The 19230-nt window shown below is 41.7% G+C and overlaps 1 protein-coding gene across 2 annotated transcripts in view; it reads right to left on the reverse strand.

The window, feature by feature from the left end:
- Positions 1-4838: 4838 nt before the first annotated feature.
- Positions 4839-19230, reverse strand: part of LOC125250801 (protein NLRC3-like) — a 29537-nt gene continuing 15145 nt past the window's right edge. For both annotated transcript variants that reach the window (XM_048163575.1, XM_048163574.1), the window contains one exon: positions 4839-6702. In XM_048163575.1, the coding sequence (XP_048019532.1) occupies positions 4839-6702 (1864 nt within the window). The remainder of the gene's footprint in view (positions 6703-19230) is intronic.

Genomic DNA, 19230 nt, shown 5'->3' on the forward strand with positions numbered 1-19230 from the left:
ATGTATATATGTGTCTGTATGGCTTTCTTTCTTATGCGTGCACAATATATTAGCATTAGTGCTTGGTAATGTTAATATATACAATAATAAACATTATATTAGTATTAGTTATTGATGATGCAAATAGTATAGCTCCTTGTGTAATAACCATCTCACTGTTTTTTTTTTCTCCAGCTATAGCCCTAATGAGAGTGCTCCAAAACCCCTTGCAAAAAAGGCCAAGAAAAACATTCAGACAAGCAACAGGCATTCAGCTCTGTCATGGAAAACAGATAATGACACTGACATGGTTCCACAGACTCTGAGATTCCTACCTGCACGGGAACCTGGACCACAGCTGCGTCCTGCTGATGAACACACTCCTAAGAGTCTCTTCAAAATGTTCAAAATGCAAGGAATAATGCCACCGCTGGTCGTCGGAACTGCATGCTTTGCAAAGTACAGCTTGGTAAAAGGCAAGACACACCTTGGAAATGCCAGGCATGTGACATTTACTTGTGTCTTCAGTTGAAAAGGAACTGTTTTCAAAAATGGCACACAGATGTGTGACTGTTCAGATTCTCTGTTCAACACCTCTCACTGACCATTGGGCTGCAAAGATTATCTATATGTGATCAAGCAGGTTATGTATAGGGTGTAAAAGTGGGCTTTTTTTATAAACCTTACCTTTATTTGCCTGTATACACAAAATGTGCCTTTGACCCTAGTTTATTATGTGGATTATATTGTTAACTTTATTTTAAATAAAAAAGAAAAAAAACAATGATATGTCTTGTCTTTGCATTTTCTTAGTTGACTCAGTCACATTCCTGACTGAATGGCTCATTATGCGGCTCATTAGGGGCAGGGTCTTAATCTCCCCAGGTGTAAATCACTTCATTATTCATGAAGAGTCACACCTCTTCGCATATGGCCTACCTAAACAAAAAGTGTCTTAGAAATTTAAAATCAATACAATGTTTTATGTGTCAGAGTAGGGAGGATCATTTCCACATCATTTTGAAGCAAAAACTCTACACTAAAATATACAATTCTCAAAAGTCTTGTGAAAAAACATTTAGTATGCATTTTGAGGTATTGTTTCAGTTACTTTTTTTTTTTTGTTTTTTCAATAACCACGCATAAACATTATTCCTTTAAAAACACAAACACGTACATACATGTTCCTCACATATTATGGTAGCCTAGTTTGTGCTGAATACAGTGTAATGACACTTTTGTCATTAATATGTTTATAACCAACTGATAAAAGCACAAATGTCAGAGCATGTCAAAACTTCTCCAGGGCCCAAAATCAGCCTCAGACTCCAGAGGGTTAAACCTCTTATTAAAAAACCTCAACTAGATCCGAGAGATTTAGTAAATTACAGGCCAATCTCGAATCTACCTTTTCTGTCAAAGATACTAGAAAAGGCAGTTTCAACACAACTGTGCTACTGAGACTGCTCTCGTTAGAGTTACAAACGATCTACTCTTATCATCCGATCGTGGCTGTATTTCTCTATTAGTGTTATTAGATCTCAGTGCTGCTTTTGACACTATCGATCACAACATTCTTTTAAAAAGACTTGAAAACTATATTGGCATTAGTGGAACTGCTTTGGCATGGTTCAAATCGTACTTATCTGACCGTTATCAGTCTGTAGTAGTTAATGAAGAGATGTCGTATCGATCACAGGTTCAATATGGAGTACCACAAGGCTCAGTACTAGGACCGTTGCTTTTCACTCTGTACATGCTGCCCTTAGGACAGATAATTAGGAAGCATGGTGTTAGTTTTCACTGCTACGCTGACGATACTCAGCTCTATATTTCCTCGCGCCCTGACGAAACCTACAAATTCACAAAACTAACAGAATGCATAGCTGACATTAAAAACTGGATGACAAGAAATTTCTTATTATTAAATTCAGAAAAAACTGATATCCTAATCTTTGGACCAAAAACTTCACGAAAAAACCTTGAATACTCTCTAACACTTGACGGGTGCTCCATTAAACCTTCGTCCTCAGTTAGGAACCTGGGTGTGCTCTTTGATACCAATCTTTCATTTGAAAGTCATGTTTCTAGTATCTGTAAAACCGCATTCTTCCATCTAAAAATATATCTAAATTACGACATATGCTCTCAATGACAAATGCGGAACAGTTGGTTCATGCATTCATGACCTCAAGACTAGATTATTGTAACGCTCTACTGGGTGGTTGTTCTGCTCGGCTTTTAAAACAGACTACAGTTGGTCCAAAATGCGGCAGCTAGAGTTCTTACTAGAACCAGAAAGTATGACCATATTAGCCCAGTTCTGTCAACATTACATTGGCTCCCTATTAAACATCGTATAGATTTTAAAATCTTGCTACTTACTTATAAAGCTTTAAATGGTTTAGCTCCCCAGTACCTAAGCGAGCTCTTAATGCATTATAGTCCTTCACGTTTATTGCGATCTCAGAATTCAGGCCAGTTGATAATACCAGAATATCAAAATCAACTGAAGGCGGCAGATCCTTTTCCTATTTAGCACCTAAACTCTGGAACAATCTTCCTAGCATTGTTCGGGAAGCAGACACACTCTGTCAGTTTAAATCTAGACTAAAAACACATCTCTTTGCTCTTGCATACACATAACACATTATCAATACATTAACATTTTTCAAATCCGTTAAAGGATTGTTACGCTGCAATAATTAGGTCGGCCGGAACCGAGAACATTTCCTATAACACTAGATATACCTGTACATCAGAATAAGAATGGCATCTACGCTAATATCTGTCTCTCTGCTTATCCTGAGGTTTGCCGGGTGCTGGATCCAGGCCGTATCCAGATCAGATGGAGAACCTGTGTCTGGACCTGCCTACAACGTAGCCCAGGAGACAATGGGCCTACAGATCCAGTTCTGGCTGCATCTATAATTCTGATTTTTAATCCCCGTATCCGCTTACATATATTTATATATAATCTATTTTTAATCTCTATAATAAAAATGTATAATTCAGATTTTGATCTCCATATCCATTTACATATATTATATATATCTTCCAAGGGGTTTTTTCCCTCCTAGGACTTTTTTCCCAGTGTTAGCATGCTGGGTTTTTCTCCTAGGGGTTTTTTTCCACCCCTGGGAGTCAGCCGACATTGGCTTAATGTAGCACCATCTTGTATATGTTACATATTACCACGCTTGTTTGTACAGCTTATTTTTAACCACTTCCCTTTTTTCTGTGCTTCTAATATGTAAAGCTGCTTTGAAACAATTACCAATTGTAAAAGCGCTATATAAATAAATTTGACTTGACTTGACTTGACTTGGCATTTGGTGTTCAGTGTTTCTATGCACTGGAGAAAAAAAAAACTGCTTCCAGTCAGTGATCTCAGTATCATACACATGCAGTCCAATGTGTGCCAATATCTGGTCACTATGATTCTCAAATCTGTGAGATAAAAGAAAAAAACCTCTGTGAGCATGCTGATAACAGGACCATATCAGCTATTATATTAACATTGTGTATAGGCCTATATTTTAAATTACAGTACCGATCAAAAGATTGGACGCATTACTATTTTTAATGTTTTTGAAAGAAGTCTCATGCTCATCAAGCCTGCATTTATTTGATCAAAAAACAGAAGAAAAATCAGCGATACTGTGAAATATTATTACAATTTAAAATAATGATTTTCTATTTTAATATACTTTAAAATATAATGTATTTCTGTGATGCAAAGCTGAATAGACTATTTCACAGTAAACACTTGTTTACTGTTCAAAACAGGCCAAAGAATTTGTCTAAACATTCATATTTCCTTTATGACGTTTTATTTATTATATTTGTTTAATTATAGAGCCTAAATGTTAATGTGCAGTTTAATACATTGCTAACACTTTTTATTTTAGTATTTATTTTGTATTTCAGTTGATTTCAAATTATAGCAATATAGTTTAGGAATAGCCAATATGGCAATTTACTAATGTAAGTTATGTATAATGTAGTAAACGAAATGCACGTCTGCCCCATTAATTTCACACAGAGACACACAGAACTTTCAGGATTCATATTTAAACAGTCTTTTTGTGGTTTAATATTCACAGACACTATATTGCAATTAAAATAAAGAACTAAAGAATAAAAAAAACTTACCATTCACAATCATTGGCTTGATCAGTTGATCCTCGAAATGAAAGTCATGCTCTTCCTCTGAGGTAAGTTCTTCCAGAATTATTCCTCACTGCATCTTAAAAATGATGTACATGAATCTGACTAAGCTTGATGCATTTTTTTGAGCTGATGCGGGCGTTTACTCTCTTTTGCATGTATCGCCTCAGAATTTGCATCTGAATAGTGTGCGCGATCTGTGGGTGTGGCTGCATTAGCGGATAATGAGCTGACTCCTGAACGACTGACATCTCTCTCTTTCAAACAGATTACATAAACAGAGAACATTTGTTTTTTATTTGACTTACATGATTTAAAACCTGACATTTTAACGATATATGTCTCATGTTTGTGTGATTAGTATTCACTAAGTTACATTTCATTTTCTGAGGACTATCAGAATGGACTTCATTCAGAGAGAGACTGCAGCTTGCGCATCATGTTAGTTTTCTTCATTTTGCAAAAGCACAACATTTATTTTTTACTGTGAGTGTACGCAAATAAAATAAGTTCCACAGTTTTTAATAATATATAACTATTAATTGTATGTCCAAAATTATTAGAGAATTTTGAGTCTCTTTCGCACTAGTAAGAAAAAAACTGAGGTAGTATCGCCAGCTTGACCACCGACCACTAAGTGTGTTAGATTCATTATTAAACATGAATATTCATTTGTTAATAATTAACACTCACAGGGCTTTTCTGCAGTTGATCACAGCTGGTATCAGTCTTCTTCTACCCTCAGCTGACGTGTTGTATTTCATTATGTTCAGCTTATCCAGCACATCCTCTGACATCTGAAGCATGTAGGCGATTGTTGAGCAGTGAGCAGGAGAGAGTTTCTCCTCTGAGTGTTTGTCTGATTTCACAAACTCTTGAATCTCTCTGGACAGAGTCTGATCTTTGACTTCCAGCAGACAGAGGAACAGATTGATAGATTGATCAGCTGAGAGGCGATTAATATCATTTTGATCTTTGATCTTCTCTTTAATGTCCTGTGTGGTTTCTCTGATGCTCTCTGAGCTTTTCTCTGTGTGTGTCAGTAGATCCTGTAAAAGTCTCTGATTGGACTCCTGTGAGACGCCCAGTAGGAACCGCAGGAACAGATCCAACTGTCCATTCTCACTCTCAAGGGCTTTATCTACTGCTGATGTTAGTAGATCATACAGAGAGACTTCATGAGATTTGTAAAAACTGAATTCTTGTAGTGGTTCCTTGTTCTTTGTTAAATACCAGTAGAACACATAGAAAGCAGCGAGAAACTCCTGAAAGCTCAGATGAATGAAGCTGTAGACTGTCCTCAGATGAATCACAGATTCCTCCTTAAAGATCTCAGTGCAAATCCCAGAATACACTGAGGCGTCAGTGACGTCTATGCCGCTCTCTCTCAGGTCCTCCTCATAGAACATCACATTGCCCTTCATCAGCTGCTTGAAAGCCACTTCAGCAAGTTTCACAATCACTTCTCTGTTGGACTGCAGCAGTTTCTCTGGATCTCTCTCTTCATACTTCTGATTCCTCATGTTGATCTGAATCAGCAGGAAGTGGATGTACATTTCAGTCAAAGTTTGAGGGATTTCTGCACTCAGATCTTCTTCCAGGAGCTTCTGAAGCACAGTGGATGAGATCCAGCAGAAGACGGGTATGTGGCACATGATGTGGAGGCTTCTTGCTCTTCTGATGTGTGAGATGATCCTGCTGGCTTGATGCTCGTCACTGATTCTCTTCCTGAAATATTCCTCCTTCTGAGGCTCATTGAATCCCTGAATCTCTGTCAGATGGTTGATGTATTTGGAGGGGATCTGATTGGCTGCTGCTGGTCTGGAAGTGATCCAGATGAGAGCAGAGGGAAGCAGTCCTCCTGTAATGAGCTTTGACATCAACACACCTACTGATGAAGTCTCAGTCACATCAGAAACTTTCTGAGCATCTGAAAACATCAGTGTGATTCTGCTTTCATCCAGACCATCAAAGATGAACACAACTTTACACTCCTCATAAATCTTTGAGTCTAGATCTTGAAGTTCAGGATGAAAGTCCAGCAGAAGTGTGTGAAGACTGTACTGATGATCTCGGATCAAGTTCAGCTCTCGAAAAGGAAGCACAAACATGAAATCTACATCCTGATTGGCTTTTCCCTCTGCCCAGTCCAGAATGAACTTCTGCACAGAGACGGTTTTTCCAATTCCAGCGATGCCTTTAGTAAGAACAGTCTTGATTTGGTCTTTCTCCTCACATCCTTGTTCAGGTGAGGCTTTAAAGATGTCATTGCAGTAGATTGGAGTGTCTTGTGAGAGTTTTATTCTGGCAGTTTTCTCCATCTGTAAAACCTCATGTTGTTTATTCACTCCTTCACTCTCTCCCTCTATGATGTAGAGCTGTGTGTAGATCCTGTTCAGGAGGGTTTCATTCTCTTGGAGTTTCATTACCTCAAATAATCTCTCATACTTGTTCTTCATGCTGGTTTTGTGCTGGTCTTTGACACTCAGTAGCACATCATCTACTGGCTGAGGAGATTCCTGGTCTCCAGTCTGATCATCTCTATTCACACTGCTGAAACAACAAGAGAACAGATGGTAAAAATGTGAAAATAAAGGATTTAATGTTGAAATTATAATCTAAATCACTACTGATATCAATCGTGTATTTTCTGTTTAAAATCTTTTTTATTTCAGTTTAACACTTTTTGTGGTGCACATTAATCCAAAAAGTAGAAAGATACAAAGAAAAGGAAAGTGTTTCAATCCTTCAGCGAGTAGCTAAAAGTGACAGATGAAAGTAACAAACTCATTAAGAGTTTTAAGAAATGAGGAAGAAACCAAAACCTCATCTTCAAGCTGACAGTAGAGATTCTTTTAGTCAATAAGTTTCTTATATCTGGACATTATCCTGAAAAATATCCTGCTAATTTCAATTTCAAGTCAATTTAAGCTCAAACATACTAAAGAATATGTAACGGTGGTGGCCCCCAAAACAACAATTCACGATTAAGAGTTCAATAAATGTTTTTAATTAGACTTGTTCGGGCGCCAGACAGGTATAAGCCTGCCCAAAAAAAAAGAGAGAAAAAACCCAGGATAGCTTTACATACCACCCGTTACGTTTAATAAACTCAAAATATTCAGTCTTTTCCATTAAGTTTACTTAAATGGGTTTACACAATAAAACACCCACCAAAAATAAGAAAAACCATCAAACTTAGTTTGATATAAAACCAACTAATGAACAATACAGCCACAGTAAAAAAAAAAAAAAAAAAAAAAAAAAAATATATATATATATATATATATATATATATATATAATTATCAGCAACAAACAAAAAGAACAGCTGAATGATTCCAGACCCCGCTACTTATTCTCTTTGTTCGTGGTTTGCATTTAGACACGTGCAGATACATCACAGTTCATTAACATGGCTTTCGCAACATTGGATACACATGTCCGTTTTAAACCCAACTTTGTCCATGTAAGGAAAAAAACAATGAATAGGTAGTTCGTAGCAGGGGAATCAAAAACAAAAACAAAATAAATATAAACAATAAGACTCCGTCAGTTTGTATATGTGTGCATGTGTGTTTGTGTGTCGGAGAGTGCGTGTGCTAGATTGTTTGTGAAAATTAATGAATGAATGGCTTTGCGTCACTGACCCAAGTGCAGCTGATCACAGGGCTATTGAAGAGTGTCTACGGACCGTAGTGGACTCAACGATGATCCTTGTAATGACTGGCTTTCCCATTTGGACAGCTTAGCGATGCTTTAACGTGAAGGTAACTTGGTAACTTTACAACTTTGCACCAGTTCACACGTTCAGTGCAGCAGGTCTGGATGGAAGCAGCCGACAGGAACACGAGCCACACCCCACATGGCAACATGCTCGACTTCTCTTCCACCACTCTCAACTCAGCTGTTCACTTGTGACGTCTCCCCCCTTCCGGTGTGTGAGCTTCACCTTATGTTCATTTCCCTCACTAATTGATATGTATGCCCCCGTTTTCCCTTTCGTGCATTAAAAGTGAAAGTAAACAAGTGGCATCCGGACCCGGACTTTTCCATTCTGCCACAAATAACAGAATGATTCCATCAGACTTATGCTGTATATTCCATGTGTTCTGAGGGCATACAAAAGAGTCTGGAAAAAAACAATTTTTTAAATGTATTATTTATTGAAAATACTGACTTTGGCCATTGGTCTGCTGTTTACGCTGAGCATTTATGAGACTGAGATCCAGGAAAAGCACACTAGCACACAAATTTTGAGAAATCAAGATTATTTAAAGTCCCCCTGTACCCAATCATTTTTTTTCCCTTTAAAACTTATCTTTGATCACCATAATGGCACATTTAAAGATTTTTTTCCTGTAAAAAAAAAAAAGAAAAAAAAAGTGCCTTAAAACAGCTTGAATGGAACTCTACACCCTTGTTTCAAGTATATGTGGATCCATGAATTTACAATTAAGCCCTGCCTCCACTCACTCATACAGGTTCTTCTACAAGTCGATGTATTGTTTATGTATTGCTCTTTACAACATCGGACACATAATGGTAATTAATATGATTAGCCTTGGCCTGACTATGTTATCAATCAGCTAATAATGTGTTGCTAATGTTACACAAACCATGTTCCTGTTTGACACCTCAGAGTCAGACAGCTGCCTTATAAAAATCAGTATCCTTAGAAATGCTTTGAACAACTTAGAACATCAGTGGAGAAAGGCATATAGTTCATCATGACATCGTAATATACATCATATACAGTACATAATTAAATATACTGGGATAACCTGGTCTAAAAGAGAAAAAAAGATCATACGGCATTAGGTCTGTCACAATAATTAGTATATTGACTTATCACAGGATATATGGACATAACCTCAATAATTTTTGGTGACACAATATATTGCCCATTATGTTTACATAAAAACGAATGTCAGCATTTTAGCCGATGGCACTGCCTCTGTCTTCTCATCGGCTCTATGTGTCAGAGGTGAAAGCGGGGCTCAAGCAGACCCTTTATACACAGAGCCACACCGACAGGTGAAGAAAAGCAGTTACTCAAGGCGTTATAGTGTTTTCCTGACAACTACAGACAGTCCAAATGGACTCATTTCAAAGCCATAATCCACTATTCCGCTGCAAATATAAACATGACGGCATAAAATGTTACATAAACACAGCATACACTGACGAGAACAGATGAGGAATAAGGGAAAACACAGGGTATAAATACATGAAGCAAACAAAGTCAAGTCAAGCCAAGTCACCTTTATTTATATAGCGCTTTTTACAATGCAGATTGTGTCAAAGCAGCTTTACAGTGACAATTTTGGCTGCACAGCAGCTCTTAAAGAAAATGGCGTCATTGTCCAGCTTAAGTAAATTCAGTATTGATTCATTCCGTTGATTCCGTAATCAATAATTAGTTCATTTGTCTATATATAAGCACAGGAGAAAACAGTGATGTCATTGTCCAGCTCAGTTCTGTTCGCATACAATGGTGTCAATGTTGAATATCAAGTGTCCCCAACTAAGCAAGCCAAAGACGACAGCGGCAAGGAACCCAAACTCCATCAGGTGGCATCAGATGACAAACAGTTGATAAAATGGGGAAGAAAAAACCTTGGGAGAAACCATGGTTAGTCGGGGGACCAGTCCTCCTCAAAGGATCTCAACAAGGTGATTAACAGGACACAGGTTTAATTAAGGTCTCTTGATATCATCTCCAGAGATCAGCTTAGTTATATTTTCAGCACGGACGGGATCGCAGGGTCAACAGGTCATAGTGAAACATATGATTGACATTGGCTTTGGGTAGCCGCTAGCTAACGCCTACGTGCCTGTATCGAATATGATTATACATCACTCTGGTAGAGTTATTGTAAGCCAATTTGACATTACACAGTTTACACAAAACTTTTCAGTTTCCTTCTAATTCAAAGTAATCCCACATCTTGCTCGTCTTTCGCGTTGTCATTTTTGAAGAAAACGCATGCAAGGTCTGAGGTAAAAAATATAGTTTCCGCCCAGATACACTTTTAAAAATAATTTATTTTTCAAACATTTTGTATTAATTTGTCATTTAAAATGTTTTAAATGTAATGTTAAATTTATGGTTACATGTGCCCTGAGTCTGTGTTCTATTCTCATATGGACTCCATTTCCCACAATTCTCCACCTAGGAACTAATCATACACTCCCACCTGTTTCCCATCAGTGTGTTACAATACAGACGGTACGGAGGCAGATGTAAAAGCAAGTAAGGTTGTTTTATTGATAACAGCAATGAGCAGGTGAATAAATGGTAGATTGAGAGTTTGATGAGATGATAGGGAAATGATACTGTCCTTTGTTGCTTGTAGATGGAGTTCGTAGCAGATGATACTGAAGACAGCAGACGGGGAACACACACACAGAGAGACGCACACAGGAGGAAGACTGGAGACACTGGAGACACTGGAGACGCTGGTAGCAGGTAAGTAGCAGGTTGGAGTCCTTGAGGTAAGTATACATGAGTCTGTAATACGTACGAGACCGGACAAAGACTGTGTGTGTGAGTGTGGCAGATATAGTGCTGGTGATAGCGGGGATAATGACGTGCAGGTGGCGGTGATTAGAACTCTGGTGATTGAGTGCGCGGGTATTGCAGGGAGGTGGAGCCTGACGTGTCTGTGACAGTACCACCCCCCCCCCCCCCCCACGGCCCGCTCCTGAGTGCCGAGGACCCCGACGTCGTGGTGGCCGACCTCGAGGGCGTGGGGCAGGTCTGTCCGGGTGGCTGGTGTGGAAGGCTTGTAGCAGGTTGGGATCAAGGATGTCGTTCCGCGGGACCCACGACTGCTCCTCTGGCCCGTAGCCCTCCCAGTCTACGAGGTATTCCAGGAGACCACCACGGCGCCGGGAGTCCAGAATTTCACGAACCTTGTATGCAGCTCCATCCTCCAGAAGAAGTGGAAGGGGGGGCTCGACGGCTGCCACGTCAGGCTCTGTGGAAGGAGAGAGAGAAGGGTGGTGAGGTTTTAACAAAGACACATGGAAAGTGGGATGAATTTTGTATTGTGGAGGGAGCTGAAGACGATACGTGACGGGGTTGATCTGCTTAACGATGGTGAACGGGCCAATGAAGCGGGGACACTTTCTGCATGGCAGACGCAGTCTGATGTCCCTGGTCGACAGCCAGACCTTCTGCCCTGGCTGGTAGTTGGGAGCGTTGGAGCGACGAAGGTCGGCTGTCATCCTGCGTCTGCGCAGGGCCCTCTGCAGCTGATGGTGGGCTGAGTCCCATACCCTCTCGCTCTCCCGGAACCAGTAGTCGACAGCAGGAACGTTGGAGGGTTCCCCGTCCCAGGGGAACAGTGGGGGTTGGTAACCGAGTACGCATTGAAAAGGTGTTAATCCGGTGGAAGGCTGATGGAGGAAGTTCTGGGCGTACTCGGCCCAACCCAGGTACTGGTTCCAGGAGTCCTGGTGGCCATGGCAGAAGGTACCCAGGAAGCGGCCGATCTCTTGGATCTTCCGTTCCGTCTGCCCGTTCGTCTGAGGGTGGTATCCGGAAGACAGACTTATGGTCACACCCAGGAGGGACAAGAAGGCCTTCCAGACCCAGGAGATGAACTAGGGCCCTCTGTCAGATACTATGTCCTCGGGAATTCCATAGTAACGGAAGATGTGGTTGAACATTAGTTCTGCAGTGGTAAGAGCGGTAGGTAGACCTTGGAGAGGAATTAGTCGGCAGGCCTTGGAGAATCGATCCACTACCACGAGGATGCAGGTGTGACCGTCAGAAGGTGGGAGATCCGTTATGAAATCCACTCCCAGGTGTGACCATGGTCGCTCAGGAACGGGCAGAGGATTGAGCTTGCCGGCCGGCAGATGACGAGGGCTCTTAGAGATGGCGCACTCCCTGCAGCCCTGCACGTACCTTCTGACATCCCTAGCCAAGTTGGGCCACCAGAAGCGCTCTTTCAGCAGCGAGAGGGTCTCATTGACCACCGGGTGACCAGTGCAAAGTGATGAGTGAGCTGCGTGGATGAGTTGAGTGCGTCGTGCTCTGGTGATGTACTGAAGACCCTGCGGGCAACCCGGCGGAGTATGGGTGGAGGCATTGGAGGAGGGCAGAGTTTCTTCAGACCATTGGATGGGACTCACGAAGATGGATTCTAGAAGGACGGTTTCTGGAGTTTCAATTTTCTCATCAGGAACATGGAGACGGGATAAGGCATCAGCCTTCAGATTCTTGGAGCCAGGACGATAGGAGATAGTGAAGTGAAATCTTGAGAAGAACATAGTCCAGCGAGCTTGACGAGGGTTTAATCTTTTTGCAGCTTTGAGATACTCCAAGTTTTTATGGTCGGTTAGCACTTGAAAAGGGTGTTTGGCTCCCTCCAGCCAATGCCTCCATTCCTCCAACGCGAGCTTGACGGCCAGGAGCTCACGGTCACCGATGTCATAGTTGACCTCCTCCGGGTTGAGCTTGCGGGAGAAGAAGGCGCATGGATGGAGTCTACTTGGCTGCCCCTGCTGCTGGGAGAGGACCGCTCCCACTCCTGTGGTGGATGCGTCCACCTCCACGACGAAAGGCAGGTCAGGGTCAGGGTGGACGAGGAGGGGAGCGGTGGTGAAGGCGTTCTTGAGGGCTTCGAAGGCTCTTGTGGCATCTTCGGACCAGGACAGAGACTTGGGCTGATGGCGAAGGAGGTTGGTAAGTGGATAGACGATGGAACTGTAGCCTTTGATGAAACGACGGTAGAAATTGGCGAAGCCTAGGAAGCGTTGGAGTTCTTTTATAGTTGTAGGAGTGGGCCAGGACTTGATGGCTTCTACCTTCCCCTCGTCCATCCGGATGCCACTGTCATCAATGAAGTATCCCAGGAAGTGGGCGGATGACTGGTGGAAGGAGCATTTTTCCGCCTTGAGAAACAGTTGGAATTGTCGTAAGCGCTTGAGGACCTCCACAACGTGGTGGCGATGTTTGGCCATGCTCCGGGAGTAAATGAGGATGTCATCGATATACACCAACACGAACTTATGGAGAAACTCCCGGAGCACCTCATGAATGAAATCCTGGAATACGGAGGGGGCGTTGACTAGTCCATAGGGCATGACCAAATATTCGTAATGGCCGGTGGGCGTGACAAAGGCGGTCTTCCACTCGTCCCCCTCGCGTATCCGGATGAAGTTGTACGCGCTGCGGAGGTCCAGCTTGGTGAACACAGTGGCACCACGGAGATGTTCCAGGGCCGCTGGGACGAGGGGAAGTGGGTAACGGAACTTGATGGTAATCTTGTTGAGTGATCGGTAATCAATACAGGGCCGCAAGCCTGGCCTTTATGGCCACGAAGAAGAAGCTGGAAGCAGCAGGGGAAGTAGACAGACGGATGTATCCTTGCTTGAGGGCCTCTTCAATATAGTCCTCCATGGCCTTCTCCTCCGGCACTGAAAGGGGGTAGATCCTTCCCCGTGGCACTGGCTCACCCAGTAGCAGATCGATGGCACAGTCCCATGGCCGGTGTGGAGGTAGCTTGGAGGCTCGTTGCGGGCAGAAGACGTCGCTGAAGGGGGCGTAACAGGATGGAATGTCGATGGATCGTTTCTTGATGGGGCTCTCGATGGAGGTAGTGCAGACAGTGATTTCTTTTGGACGTGGAGATGGAGGAACAGGAAACCCGGAGAAGCAGTTGGAGAAACAGTGTTCGCCCCACTTCAGGATCTCGCCCGTGCGCCAGGAGATGGTTGGGCTGTATTGTTCGAGCCACGGGCGCCCTAGAACCACGTCAGCGGTGGATTCCTCCAGAACCAGCAGGTGGATGTCCTCGACATGGAGAATTCCTACACGGAGCTGTAGCGGTCCAGCACAGCGACTGATCTTCTTGCGGCCTAGGGGCTTTCCGGTGATGGAATGGGCTTGATAGATACTAGGCGAAGGCGAGGTTTTGAGCTTGAGTTGGCGACAGAGGGCACCGGAGATGAAGTTCCCGGCTGACCCTGAATCGAGGAGCGCGACAACTGGAACAGACACATTTGCAGCAGTAAGGTTTACAACAGTAGTGAGTGGTTTCATCTTGAGTATGGAGGGAAAGATGGCACTCACCAGAGGTCTTGGAGGGCGGATTGGGCATGCAGAGAGCACATGCCCAGGAGAACCACAGTAGAGGCATAAGTTCAGGGTCAGCCTTCGTTGTTGTTCGGTAGAGGAGAGACGAGAATTTTCAATTTGCATGGGTTCGCTGGCTGGTTCTGGGGAGCTGACGGGTTCGGACCGACGGAGGAGGTGGTGAGGAAGTGGCTGGCCCTGGTGTTCTTCGAGACACGACTGCATACGAGTGCCTACACGGATGGCGAGTTGAATGAAGCGTTCGAGGCCGATGTTGTCCTCGTATGCAGCGAGATGCAATCGCAACTTCGGTTCCAACCCCTGGCGGAAAGAAGTGATGAGGGCTTGTTCATTCCATCCGCTGCTGGAAGCCAGAGTACGGAACTGCAAGGCATAATCACTCACAGAGTTAGATCCTTGTTTCAAATTATAGAGTTTCTCACCGACTGATGAATCCGAGAGGGGCTTTCCAAAGACTTCGCGGAAATGAGAGACGAAGGCAGGATAGGATTTCACCACGGAGCCTTTCTGAATCCAGAGTGCGTCCGCCCAACGGAGAGCTTTTCCTTGTAGCTGTGAGATTATGAAGGCGATCTTAGCGGTGTCAGTGGGGTAAAGTTGCGATTGCATCTCCAGGACCAGCTCACATTGCAGGAGGAATCCGCTGCAATCCTCCGCCGATCCTGAGTAGGGCGCCGGCCTGGCCATGGGACTGGCGTGCATGGTTGGAGAGTGAAGCGAAGAAGTGAACGAGGAAGCGGCGACAGGTGCTGGTGATGGTGACGGTGGTTGTGGTGGAGTGAGTGCTCGGCGCAGCGCGCTCACGAGCTCCTGGAACGGGTCTGGTTGGCTCATGCTGATATCCTGTCGTTTTTGCTGGGTCCGGTCTTCTGTTACAATACAGACGGCACGGAGGCAGATGTAAAAGCAAGTAAGGTTGTTTTATTGATAACAGCAATGAGCAGGTGAATAAATGGTAGATTGAGAGTTTGATGAGATGATAGGGAAATGATACTGTCCTTTGTTGCTTGTAGATGGAGTTCGTAGCAGATGATACTGAAGACGGCAGATGGGGAACACTCACACACAGAGAGACGCACACAGGAGGAAGACTGGAGACACTGGAGACACTGGAGACGCTGGTAGCAGGTTGGAGTCCTTGAGGTAAGTATACATGAGTCTGTAATACGTACGAGACCGGACAAAGACTGTGTGTGTGAGTGTGGCAGATATAGTGCTGGTGATAGCGGGGATAATGACGTGCAGGTGACGGTGATTAGAACTCTGGTTATTGAGTGCGCGGGTATTGCAGGGAGGTGGAGCCTGACGTGTCTGTGACACAGTGACACTTTATAATTATTTATATAATATACTTATATAAGCTGCACTCAAACACACACACATTGCTGATTATTGTTTAGCCTTTGTTTCTGTGTATTCCCGTATTTTCCTGTTCCTTGTTCTGCCTAGCCTTGCCTGTGTTTTTGACCCTGGAATGATTCCTTGTCTTTTGATCGTTTGCTGCCTGCCTTGACCATTGCCTGTGTTTTGGATTACTCTCTTGCCTTGCCTTCTTGTTACTGTTTGCTGGTGTTTGACCTACTGCCTGTATGACTACGCTCTTTTTAATAAAACCTGCACATGTTTTAATAAAATCTCCAACTCCGTTGTCAAGCTCCATATGTTACAATGGTCATTTAAATGATGAAATAGTTTTTTTGTTTGTTTGTTTTTTCCCCTTCGTGTAGTCGACTGTTGTTTTCAGTGTCAACTAGTAGGAGCTGTGCCGTTTAGTTGGCTAGCTGACTACACCCCACATCCCTAGTTCGTAGTAACTTTTGATCAGGCATTAAAAACATCTACCACCACCTAAGAGTGATTTCGAACACACACAGCAGAGAGATGCCATTTTCTTATGATTAAAGGATGTTTTTAGTTAAAGGGGTCAGATAATGCCACTTTTACAAGATGTAAAATAAGTCTCTGATGTCCCAGGAGTGTGTATGTGAAGTCTAGCTCAAAATACACCACAGATAATTTTTTTTAGCATGATAAATTTGTCACTTTTTGAGGGTGAGCAAAAACGCTCCATTTGTGTGTGTCCCTTTAAATGCAAATGAGCTGCTGCTCTGAAGAAAAGGGACGAGTTTCAAGAGCTTGTGTTAGCAGCACCGATTAGCTCATGAAGACTCACTTAAAATGTCAGAAACTGTTCAGCCTTTTATGTTCAAAACGGAGTCGGACAATGGTTAGCTGATTAATTTATGTAGCTGATTTGGAATTAACTATCTTAAAGTTATGGAATAGCATATTCTGTCAAGATAATCTATAAATTGCTCGTGTGGGAACTGTTGTAAAATGCTTACAGATCCAGAGAATATATGCTGCATGAAGATATAACAGATATAGTTTAGTTTAATTACGGTTATAACTTATGTTAAGAATGTACAGACGTCTGTTAAAAGTACAGACGCACCAGTTATTTAATTCAAAATTAAATCCTTACATCTTTTTTCAAACTTACATAATTTCTTTCAGCTTTGAGTGGTTTATTTTGCCAAAGCGATAGGCAGAGTGATGATGATCTGTTCTACCTGCTTATCATTCTGCAGTGTATTAGCACATTCATTTGTTCATTTGCACATTCATCTGATATGTTAAACATACAGTATATATGCACTGGTACTTTTAAAACATAAAACATAATAGCAGATCATCCGTAGCATCCCTAGCTGGTCACGATGGTAACTTTAGAACCTATGGAAGCCCGTTTCCGCCACAGTAGAGTAAAAAATTATAATTCTGTAAGTCATAATAATGAGAAATTTTCTCGTAATAATGACTTAGTATCTCATAATAATGAGAAAGTTTCTCGTAATAATGACTTAGTTTCTCATAATAATGAGAAACTTTCTCATAATAATGACTTAGTATGTCAGAATAATGAGAAACTTTCTCGTAATTATGACTTATTTTCTCGTAATAATGACTTAGTTTCTCATAATAATGAGAAACTTTCTCGTAATAATGACTTAACATCTCATAATAACGAGAAACTTTCTCGTAATAATGACTTAGTATCTCATAATAATGAGAAACTTTCTCGTAATAATGACTTAGTATCTCATAATAATGAGAAACTTTCTCGTAATAATAAGAAACTTCTACGCATGCGCAGAGCAGCGGAGCAGAAGGGCATGGCATGCTAGCGACATCCGCTGGTCAAAGTCTCCTAAATGCGAGAACAGCAAACATGGCACATTCTGCATTCGTGCACTTCTGTTTTCGTTAAATTCAGTGTAATATACAAAGTGCAGTCTATAGTATCATTAAATAACATCAGTTATAAATTATCAGTATCTTCAATACATTTCCATGCGCACGAACCATAGAGGCATGAACGCAAAGTGGTTTCCTTGGTAACGGTGGAAACTGCTGCATGAACGCAAAGGCTTTCAAAACTATCAGATTAACGAAGGAATATGACATTTATTCGTTAAGTTTAAGTGCAACGTCTTCATAAAATGTGTTGGTTTTTTGGTATTTCGCGGATGAGTCTAGGCTATTTGATATGCAGGTTTGCCTAGACAGGCGCTGGAAAGCTTTTCTAATATAAACCCGGTCCTAAAGCACTTGGCCAGTCATAAACCTTCATTCCAGCGATATTCCTACAGAAAACACCTTTTAAGATGTTTATGACTCATTAGAATGTATGCAAAAGACAGCTTTCCAGGTGAAGCGTTCTTTAACAGAGTTGGATATGTAGGTGTGTGCTGTCTTATCATTTCTCTATCTGTTTGAAATCCATGGATCACCACTCTGTTTCTGCTTGTTCATACACAAAAATACAAATGAATGTTACAAATGAAGACTGTCCCGTCTCACTAGGCTACTGATAATTTATCAATAATGTTATTTATTTAATAATATTATAGATGACACTTTTGCAGAACGTGCCATGGTTGCGGAGTTCTCGCATTTGACCAGCGGATGTCGCTAGTGTGTCACTGCTCCGCTGCTTTGCGCATGCGTAGAAGTTTCTCATAATTACGAGAAAGTTTCTCATTATTATGAGATGTTAAGTCATTATTACGAGAACGTTTCTCGTTATTATGAGAAACTAAGTCATTATTACGAGAAAGTTTCTCATTATTATGAGAAACTAAGTCATTATTACGAGAAAATAAGTCATAATTACGAGAAATGTTCTCATTATTCTGACATACTAAGTCATTATTATGAGAAACTTTCTCATTATTATGACTTACAGAATTATATTTTTTTACTCAACTGTGGCGGAAACAGGCTTCCATAAGAACCCACTGAATACAAACCTTATTTAAAATTACTTGATAGTTTATCATCAGAATCGTTGTTTTATTGATTGTTTATAACCCATTCATCCTGTGATTACTAAAGTGTTCCTACAAACACCAGTTATAATATAAGAAAGCTGGCATGGACTAACAACTTTATAACACTGCAAACTGCACACTACATTAGCTAAAACAACCTTTAATCTTAACAATATGCCATCAGATAAAAAAAAAGATTTTACTTGCTCGTTGAGTTTGGTTTTCATCCTCCATGCTGAAACGTCTCTCCGCTGTGTGTGTCCAAAATCACACTTATGTAATCGGGTGGTAAATAACCTTAAAATTTGTTTCTCTCCTTGCATGTTAAAATCTGTTATTTCATTATTCTTATTATGTTCAGTGAATTAAGTCATGATAAACAGTGTTTACCTGTATTTTCCTGGAGTCGTCAGCAGGTGGCACTGTGTGTGTTGCATATGAGACAGTGCGCATGCGCTCTCACCCTAGGATATCTATATGGAAAATCTCCACACAATCTACACTCCCTTTTGCTTTGTAAAGAAACACTTTAAAAAGTCTAAACTTATTTCAAACATGTTTGTTTGTTTTTTCTGCTCGTTACTTTGCACTTTTTGTTTCCAAAGGTTATTATTCAAGTTTTATTTATTTAGGATTT

The sequence above is a fragment of the Megalobrama amblycephala genome, linkage group LG17, assembly GCF_018812025.1.
Source record: "Megalobrama amblycephala isolate DHTTF-2021 linkage group LG17, ASM1881202v1, whole genome shotgun sequence".
In the NCBI taxonomy this organism is placed as follows: Eukaryota; Metazoa; Chordata; class Actinopteri; order Cypriniformes; family Xenocyprididae; genus Megalobrama; species Megalobrama amblycephala.